Source organism: Cucumis melo, chromosome 6 (genome assembly GCF_025177605.1).
Source record: "Cucumis melo cultivar AY chromosome 6, USDA_Cmelo_AY_1.0, whole genome shotgun sequence".
NCBI classification, from domain to species: Eukaryota; Viridiplantae; Streptophyta; class Magnoliopsida; order Cucurbitales; family Cucurbitaceae; genus Cucumis; species Cucumis melo.
Genome location: NC_066862.1, coordinates 18,667,238 through 18,677,274, shown reverse-complemented (window position 1 = coordinate 18,677,274; position 10,037 = coordinate 18,667,238). Strand labels below are relative to the sequence as shown.

Genomic DNA, 10,037 nt, shown 5'->3' with positions numbered 1-10,037 from the left:
TATTTCATCTTTCTAAGTAGTTAACAAGATTTCAAAGAAAACAAAACGTTAAAAAACTTTTTTTTTTCAAAACTTAGCTTAATTTTATAAAGGATCGATAGAAACTAGATTAAAAAAAAAAGGCAAGAAATTTAGAAATTGAACTATTTATAAACTCAATTTAAAAGAAAAAAACTAATAGTTATCAAATGAGACCTAAATTTTAGAATTTGTCAAATAAATTTATAACTCTCCAAGTCTTTAACAGAACTTAAACCAAAACAAAGAAACTACGTGCCCAAAAACATTTTAGATTATTTTTTTTCTGTAAGGTAGATAGGAATAAAATCAATTAGATTTTATGAACATTTTGAAACTCGCTTCAAAAATGCTAAAAATCGACCCAAAAATATTGCAAAGATGAGCATAACAAAGAAGGTGCATAGGGGAACTGTAGACTTTAAACAAATACTTGACAGTATGAAAAGGGCAAACAAAAGCTTGGTTCAAGTTCCAAGTTACATCTACACAACAGCAGCAAATCCATAATTCTCTTCATCATCCTTTTCTATGACATTGGAATCAACAATTCCTGAGTATAGTTTCATAAGTGAACATATCCCAACAATTTTTCAATTCTTTTCAAGTAAATGCTGGAGCAAGTTCTGTTTTTTACAATAAGCATATAGATAATAGCCAGCATTTCAAGTTGAATTCTTTTGTGAGCCTTGTGCGAATTACAATCAACTCCTATCCAAATAGGTTCATGCTTTTGTAAACACGAGTTGTATGACATGAAAGATCCCAATTGATCACATGGGATTTTTCCTAGTGGTTTCCTTCTCTTAGCCATGGCTTTTAGGAAGATAATCATCCTCAGAATTCATTTTCTCAGATTTTAAATCACTGAAATCCTGATCATCATCATGCCAAGAAGACTTTCTTCGAGATCTTTGGTGTTCATATGAATTATTACTTCCAAGTTCACTACGATTTCGCTTGTTAACTTTGTTAACAGAGTTATTCGATGCACCTAGAACATCTGATTTACTTCTTTCAATTTGGCAAACAGGGCTGCTAGATTCACAGCACATAGCACTTGCAGTTTCCCTACATTTCTCAAATTCATCATAACTTCTATCAGGATCCCATCGACCTTCATTGTCAATGTGCTCCTTGTTACAATATTCTTTGTCAGGATCCAGTGGTTTGAATCTCTCAATGTATCGATCTGAAAAAGACGGCTCCCAACGCTCATCTAATACGACATCATTATATAAGGAATCAATGCTGTAACCGTCCTCTGTGTTTACATCCATGGAACTTGATTCAAAGTAATGACTACTGGATTTTCCGGCGCTGGACTTCTTGCTTTCGTAATCAGTCTTCAACTTAGACTTCTTTTCCAAGTGGTCGTCTGAGCCTTTGGTAACCTCGTCCCAATGTTTCTTGCGTTTCCCACCATATGTAAGATGCCTTTCCTTGTTTCTTTCAGTAGAAACTCCATGTGTATCACGATCCTTAATTACGCTCTTGCTTGGATAAACATCTGTGGTCTTAGAAGTCTCAGAAGCACGACCATTGCTTTTCCTTCTTTTGTGTTGATGCCCATCTTTGTCCCCATCACCACTTGACCAGTCTTCATCAGTTTCGTTTGATATGTTCTTATTGTCATCACGATCTGAATTTCGAACACCAGTTTTCCAGTTGCTATCCTGCTTTCTAGGCCGTCTTGATCTCCTACTACGGTCTCTATCTTTGCTTCTCTCTTCAAACTCATCCACCAATTCATCAGAATCTATATCATTAAATCTGTATTTCCGCCAATTTCTATTTTTGCTTCTCTCTCCAAACTTATCCACCGATTCATCAGAATCTGTATCATTAGATCTGTTTTTCCTCTGTTGGTCATACTTTTTCTCATATTTCTCTTTGTCCAAACTTTGCTGCTTCTCATTAACTTTTTCCCTACGAGAGTGCCTGATCAATCTATAGTCATTTTCATTGTTGTCAATTCTTCTAGAGCCATGGTCCAGACTTCTAGATTTAGATCTTCTTGACCGATAACTATCATGAAGATCAGAAATTGAAGTCGTAAGAGATAGAACCTCCAATAATGGTACTCTAAATGAAACTATTGGTGATGGTGACAAATAAATATATATATAATATACACAATAGTACATTAAATTTTTTATCCCATAGATATGGATAAATTGCCTCAATCTGAAACTCAGGCATTCTAGTTAACATAAAATGTTTCAGCTTGTGAAGAAAAAGGATCTCTGGTACTAGAAACGGCTTTCATTGAGGAAAAACTGAAAGAACAGCTCTAGACGCGAGAGCACATAATAACAGTTAGCTTAGACAATAAGCGACCAAAAGGCTGACCCCTTCTAAAGTTCAAACAAGTTATAAGTGACGAAATTGTCTGGACAAAACTTGCTAACACGAAAACTTAGGCTGAGTTTCGTAACCATTTCAGTTTTCTGTCTATCAAATTCTGTTGTTAAATTCTCGTTTATTGAAAACAAAAATCATATATGTTTGGTAACTGATTTAGAAACATAAGCCTTTTTTTTTTTAGTATTCCTTTATAGTTTCAAAAACAAATTTCTTGTTTAAAAAACAAAAAAAAAAAGCACCCATATTTTAAATAAACTAAAAATCAAAAACCAAAAACAGAAAATGAATGGATTACCAAACGGGCCATTAGTCATTCAAACATTATCAAAATGAATGATGGCGAACGGCAGGATTTTTAGAAATTGAAAATTAAAAAAACGGAAGGGCAGTTAAAAGAAGAGACATTGAAGGTCAATGTCAGTCCAGATGATTACCTGTCAACATCTGATGTCACTGACTTGCTAGATTTTCCAAACTTGTCCCAGTATTCAAGCTCAGAATGTTTTTCATTCTCATATTCATCTAAATAACCAAACAGAGAAGTCATCTTTTTCAACCAATATCGTGGGGGAGATTTGTCGCTGTCAGCCCATTCGTAATCCCCACCCGGATTTCGAAAACAATGAATGAAATTACAAGCAGTTCCATGAGAACATGTCTGAGAGGAAGCAATGGGAACCATCAACAACAGCATCGTGATAAGAACTTCAATGAAGATAATAGTTTTAAATGAGAGGAAAAGGTTGTAGTTCCTTACCTTGTACCTTGTCTTCATAAACTCCCCACATATAGCGATCTTCCATCTAGTAACATTTATGAATTCACATATTATCTGTCATAAAAAAAATCCCCAGATGAACAACAAAGCACCACTTCAAAGTCAGCTGAAAAAGGGGGGGAGCCAGACTTGGAAAAGAAATCAAACAAAAGACCAACAGTGAAGGCTGTAGATTGTAGAAGGACCGGGGAGAAATTACTAACTGAGCTACGCGCAATACTATCAAAAGATGATATCTGCAAGAACGGTTTTTATAATTTTGTCCTTGGGCAACCATAAACGTGAATTGGGAAGTCTTGTTTTTTTGTTATTTGTACATAAAATTTCAGTTTGCATACACTTACAGAAGACGAACCAAGCTTAATAATTCTCAGTCAAATAAAGCTTATTGGGCACCCCACGTTCAAAGCATAATTCTTTGAATCAATGACAACATGAAGGATCTGGATTAATTTAAGCTCATGATTTCAGTATTTCCCTACCATTCTTGGTATTTTAGCCATGGGCTCCACTTTTGATTTTTTTTTCTAAAAAGGAAACAAAAGTTTTATTGATATAGTGAAAGGAGTTTGATGCTAAAAAAGACAAGGCAACATAACAAAAGAAAAGTAATACAATAACTAAACCGAAGAAATAAAAGCACTCTAATTTAAACAAATGTTTTGAATAGAATAATCGGCAAAAGCTTTGGATTGAGAACACCATGAGGGCCGTAGGAAGTCCAGTTTATTCATTTTTACAGGTCTAAATAAAATTGGGTGATCTCAAGAGGACTTTCTTTGCTCTAACTTAAAATGAGGCCAGTGGGAAGCTTCATAACATGAACACAATACAAAAGTTCAAAATATCTTGCTTTCAACCGGACAGTATATGCAAGGACGTTTTGGATTGTGAACAGATATCTTTCGTCTAGTCATTGACTCTTAGTCTTAGTGAGGATAATTGGAGAAATCAGTACCTGTTTCCCTGCATAGAAACGGCCATTGTTGGCATTATAAGCAAGCACAGCTGAATCCACTGACTTATAGTGCACGTAAAGGTTCCCTCTTAAGTGAAAAGAACCATTTTTACACACCTGAATAAAAATACCATATTTAGGATTAATGATAAACTAGTCTTTGCTGTAAGCAAATGCAATTTGAGGTTGAATATCAAAAACCAAACTCAGTTTTAGAATTTTTTCACTGCTCAGATAAAGAAATCACAACAAAGCAAATGCATACATAAACCATAGAAACAAGGTACCAAATGCAGGAGACCTTGAAATTAACAATTTCCCCGTACTTCAAAAACTCAGTATGCACATCGTCATAAAACTCTTCATAGCAGCGTTCAACTTCCTCATCTGTAAACTGAAAAAAGGTATAGGAAAGTCAATCTAGAATGCATTTCACCATAAGAAATTCGAATTAGATAATTGAAAGGGGAAAAAGTGAATCTTAGTCCATCAATTTCCATTTCAGAACCCCCTACAACTCCAAATGAAACATGCTATGTCAAATCCAGGTGCCATCCATGATCACTCCAAATAGGTCATAATTATGGTGTCCCACTACCTGAGCTTAGTGAAGTCTAGATGTAATTAAGGTAACGTAAAGTTTAAATATCTAGAGAAGAAATAGGAATTTAAACAGTCCATCTAGACTGTTGAAAAAAATTCCATATATCTCTAGTTTTATTCATAAAAATGAGAAACAAGAGTGTCATGACCAATTGAGATTTGAAGATCCTCCAATGTGCATAGAATTGTTTCATCATTTTTTATTTTCCCTTATAACGGTAAAAAAATGAGTGTTGCAATGCTAATGGCTTCAATTGTTATCTCTTATACTTTCTCTGCGTTTTCAGAATCCCTAGCAAAAGTGAGCTTGATCATTGACAAAAAAAATAAATATCAAGGACTTCTTCTGGGAAGGAGCAAAGAAGGAGGAAGCTACTTAGATAATTGGAAAGCAGTCACTGGACAAATATTGGAGGCCTGAGTGTGGATGATTTAAGAAGAACGATACTTTTCTTTACATAAATCAAAATATCGCTCTTTACAGATTAAGGTATCTCCTGTGTGACATTTGAAGAGAATGACTGTCCCTTTGGGCATCCAGAGTCTGCCATGAACTTAAAAGTAAAGTTAAACAGAAATTTCAAGTAATGCAATGGGCTTTTTTCATCTCAGAGTGAGTTCTCCACTGCCACCAGTCAAGCTTATTTCTAGGCTTTTCTTTCAGGAAACTAACACGCAATCACGCACAAAAATGTTCAAATGATAGGAAGATGAACCAGCATCCAACTCAACCTAAGGAACTTACATAACAACCACTTCAGTTGGCCTGAATCAAGACATAGAGTAACTACAAACTACTGGCTAAAGAACACCAGGGGTGGCCCCAAGATGTAATATGAACACCAGATACCCACAAAGGTGCTATGTTTATCTTTAAAACGCTAACTTATCATTCCTTCCAAAGAACCCACAAGATGGCTCTTATAGCACACCCAAACTTAGCTTTCCTCTTGAAGAATGACCACACAACAATGGGTTAGTAGAACAATGAAAGAAGAAAAACTGTAGTTCTCTGACGTCCAAATGGAACATGTTAAATGAAACTCTGGATAGCAAGGAGAATGTAACTGTAGCCTGTAGGCCTCCCAATAGGATCGAACTTCATTGAATGTAAAATTAGATACAAAATTAATGTTCAGAAAGTGATGTTCAACACAACAATGGGTTAGTATTAGCCTTAAAATTTTGACAGTCACACCAGCTCCAAAAAGTAAAAAAATTGTAAGCCACTCCACACAGATACAGTAGCAATTATAGCCATCCGTAGTATGGGTAGGAGCTCCTTTGTAATTTGGTTGGCAAAACAAGTGCTCCAGGGAAAAACTAAACTAGGAACTTGTTATGGTTCATAAAAAATCTAAGGCAATTAAAATTAAATGTCAGACTCCATGCGGAAAAGAAACTAGAAAGTGTGTGTGTATTTATGTATATATTTCGCAGAAATAATAAAAATAAATAACAATGACTACTTCTCCTTCAACAGAAAAAGAATGGGATGAGTAGCAAAAGAAAAATGCAATATGCTATTACTAACAACAATCTTGCAAGTAAAAGAATATACATGTGATAGTTAAAAAGATAATGCAAGTAGGATACAAAATTTGTTTTCGTATTATCAACTCCAAAGGGACTCAAGAGCAAGACTGTAACCCTCCATGACAATTTGACACAATTCTTGCAGTAAGTCCCTGATATAAAGTAGGTCAAGAAATCCAAAATAAAAATAAATGGAGGATATTAGATATCAATGCCACCAACAATCACAACATGATGAATTTCAGTGTAATGGTTGCACTAGGCATCTAAGGAAGCGATTGACTTTAAGGATAAATTTTTCCAGTTGCCAAACTGCCAAGAACCAAGCTTCATCAATTATTTTGTCGATCCATTTAGGATGCAAGGTTTGCAATAAACTGATAGATCTATTCTTAATTTTAACAGCTTCAATCAAAATGTCTTTATAAAGGAACAATATATTAACCCAAGAACACCAGAAAAAGGATGATAATTCAAGTTCATGTTCTCTTTCCTAAGACTCAAAAATGAACATGTGAAGACCAAAAAAGTAACAGCATTATATCGAGTTTGGCGGATTCTCGAGTCAGAAATTGTTCCAGAAAAAGTTGATCTAATTCTAATTATTAATGGTCACTAATCCAACCATAAAAATAATTATATAGAAATTTGCAAACAAATTATACCTAAATAGGCATATATATAGGTAAAAGTTTAGGTGTCTCCTAAATGAGACTGAGACCTTTCAAAACAATTTCAGAGATAATTGATTCAAAGATATTTTGAGGATACAATAATTGTATGAGCATCATTAACAGACCTCCAGCCCCTCGTCTTGCTCCCAAGCAAGGCCTGGACCATTATACATGTTCTTGATAAGCAATGTACACGATTTGTCAGGGTAGAAGTGAATTCTGCTACAACGTTGACCAAATCGACAAGCTCCAGTTTTAAGATGGAACGGGCAATGTGATTTATCCTGTCATAATAAATAAACAAAAAAAGTAAAGGTTATTTATTAAGATGACAATTGATTAACTATAAAACTACTGGAGAAGGAATAGGTATGTACAGATAATAAATATACAGAGGAAGAGAAGGAAAAATGCCTGTTCAGTTCCAAAGTTTGGCACTTGGCTTGCAACATCCTCAATCACTTGTCTAGTTGAAATTGGAGTATTCTTATAATCTGTAAAAGCTTCAGATTGTGGAGGAAGAGGATTTGATGTAGGTCTATGAGCATCCTACACCATGAATATGAATATATATAAATATCTATGATCACAAGAATTTGGATTCCAACATGTTCCAGGAAAAGAAATTTTAACATAAACAATGATGATCTAGAAAACAACAATAGCCTGGCCTGGTTGCAGAAAGAATACCTCAAGGCTTTTCTCCGGTTCAACACCCTTCTTAGGAACCTTAATTAGTTTCTTCTTCAAAATTATCTCTTCTCCTTTCCAAATTATTTCTGCAGGCCCTTCTATGTATTCCCAACCATCTTCCTCATTAAACTCATTTTCATTTTCAGCCTACAAAAGAAGGTTGCAAACTGGTGAAATGAGCAATTTTCCTCAGCTTAAACAAAAAGAGATATGTGACCCACGAAATAGTAATAGAAAGCGATTACAGTTTCCCGTATAAGAAATTCAAATGATTTTTTTTTATGTATTGATAGAAACTAAATCAGTAATACTGCATTATAAAACTGAAATCTGACTAGAAATCTATCAACAGGATATGAGTAGTGTTCTAGTACAAAGTCACCAGATAATAAATCACAAGAAAGGAAAGAAAAACCTGGCGCGGCGTCGATTCTTCTTCCAGCGCTCTCCTTTGCTGCTCTTCTTCTTCCTCCTCAGCCATCTTCTTCTTCTTCAACTCCATAGCTTCCATCCACGCCCTTTCACGCTCCTCAAAGAGCTTCCTCTCCCTCTCCGACCTCTCCTCCTCCTCCAACTCCATCAACTGAACCCTCCTCTGCTCTTCAGGGTCGTTCAACCGAGCCTCCTCTTCCTGTAGCCTTTTTAGCGCCAACTCTTTTCTTAATTGCTTCCGTTTAATCTTCTTCAACGCTTTCCTCTTCTCCTTCCTGCATAGATTATCCACCGAACATGGCTTAACTTCTTCTTCTTCTTCTTCTTCTTCTTCTTCTCCTCCTCCTCCTCCTATGAGTTTAGGTTCCTCCATTAGGCTCACAAAATGGAGCTCTAAATCAAAGCAGAGTAACGAAAGGGCGCCTCGAAGGGATTCAATCGCGGTGTCGTGTTGATTGGGTGTTTGTTGATGGAACTTCCAATTTACAGCAGTCTCCGTTGAGACGACCCTCCTGCGTCGATGGTGAAGAAAAAATTCGAAACACTTTTGTTTTGGTGCAATTAATGGGAACTCTTGGGTGGGAAATAGCTTCGGTGACGTTTTGGTCTCACAAAATTAAAACTCGTTCAAATACTTCACTTCTTTTCTAACTTATTGATTGTTTGTTTGGATCTTATGGTACATCTCGGTGGATTTATACATACAAGCTTACCGAATCGTGAATTTTGATTCATGCAAAATTATACAACATCAAATGAAATTAATGAATGAGTGACGGTGGATTCAGATTTGTGCTGTGGAGAAATAAGTTAGGGTAAACATTGATCTTCCTACCAAGTTCTAGCCGCTCATTCAAGGTAAATTTGTATGAATAAACGTGAACAAGACCAAAAGAGATTGAGAGAGGAAAAAGGTTATTTTGTTTAATGGTATTTGCAAATGGATGGATCATCCATCACCTAGAACCAAAGCTAGATGGGTTTTTTTTTTTCTGCATGCCTGAGTATATTTCCCTCTAGATTCGGTTTCTCTCGATTTAAAGAGAAAAACTAGTATAATGAAGTTTTAAAAAGTGTCCTAGTTTTTAAAAGTGAAAACTTGGGAGTGTTATTTCTAAGAATTTTCACCCTTGGATAAAAAAAAGTCTAAATCAGTGTTGTCTCTGGTTGAAGTTTAGAAAATTGTCCAAAATAACTAATTTAAGTTTTCACCTTTTGAAAATAACATGTTTTTTGTAAACTCATTGATCTGTTTCTTCTTTATCCTTCTAGATCGAGATTGCCACCAAGATTTAAATTTAAACATTAGGAATTCAAACAATGCAATAATGTAAAATGACGAAATTACCCTTGTTTGAAAAACACCTTCATCTTACGAAAACCACACCAAATCCTCACTTCGTCCCAGTTCTTCCTCGTTATCTTTCCAATTTGGTCTTCTCCATTGTTATTTGCATCCTTCAAACGGTTATTCCCTACATTAAGCTTCGTTTATTTCTTTAATTTAGTTAGATACTACAATTTTGATACGGAATATTAAGGTTTTTAGAAGTTATCTCAAATTTGGTCTATAAAGTGGGTTTTTTTTCTCTAAATCTTATGTTTTCTTCATGTATCTTGCATGATTTTCTAGATAGTCCTATGTTTCACACATGAGAACTTGATTGAATCTCGTACAAGATTTCATGAATTATCATTAAGATTTGTTGAAGGTGTCTTGAGTTTTGGCTTACTGGTCAGTTTTTAGCATCATTGTGTACACATCTTGGGTCATATGTGGACCAAGAATGCCCCAAGATTTTATACATAATGGCATTGGAAACCTCAATCTTGTGGTACTCAATGTGAAGGTCCCGAGTTTTTCATGAATAAAATACAACATCGACCAAAATTTTCCATGTTTATCTCAAGATTTAAGGCATCGTCACACATAATACTTTTGTTTTGTTATGTTGTTTTCTATAATTGATTGTCTAAC

At 35.1% G+C, this 10,037-nt stretch overlaps 1 protein-coding gene across 2 annotated transcripts; it reads right to left on the bottom strand.

The window, feature by feature from the left end:
- Positions 1 to 422: 422 nt before the first annotated feature.
- Positions 423 to 8,780, bottom strand: LOC103493302 (zinc finger CCCH domain-containing protein 5). Of its 2 annotated transcripts, none has more exons than XM_051086817.1 (9): positions 8,043 to 8,780; positions 7,625 to 7,774; positions 7,349 to 7,483; positions 7,060 to 7,218; positions 4,387 to 4,515; positions 4,122 to 4,238; positions 3,143 to 3,217; positions 2,820 to 3,043; positions 423 to 2,046 (listed from the first exon to the last, which is right to left on the bottom strand). In XM_051086817.1, the coding sequence occupies exons 1-9, from the start codon at positions 8,430 to 8,432 to the stop codon at positions 825 to 827; spliced, it is 2,601 nt and encodes an 866-aa protein (XP_050942774.1). In that variant the 5' UTR covers positions 8,433 to 8,780; the 3' UTR covers positions 423 to 824. The 2 variants fall into 2 exon arrangements, with proteins under 2 accessions (XP_050942774.1, XP_008452219.2); XM_008453997.3 differs by having other exon boundaries at positions 4,423 to 4,515; positions 8,043 to 8,777.
- Positions 8,781 to 10,037: the final 1,257 nt, after the last annotated feature.

Excerpts from the sequence above, each read along its gene's own strand:
- LOC103493302 (XM_051086817.1), bottom strand. The coding sequence starts at position 8,432 with ATGGAGGAACCTAAACTCATAGGAGGAGGAGGAGGAGAAGAAGAAGAA. Across the intron at positions 7,775-8,042 it reads AAGAATCGACGCCGCGCCAG|GCTGAAAATGAAAATGAGTT; the intron begins GTTTTTCTTTCC and ends CTTCTTTTGTAG. Across the intron at positions 3,218-4,121 it reads GTTTCTATGCAGGGAAACAG|ATAATATGTGAATTCATAAA; the intron begins GTACTGATTTCT and ends TTTTTATGACAG.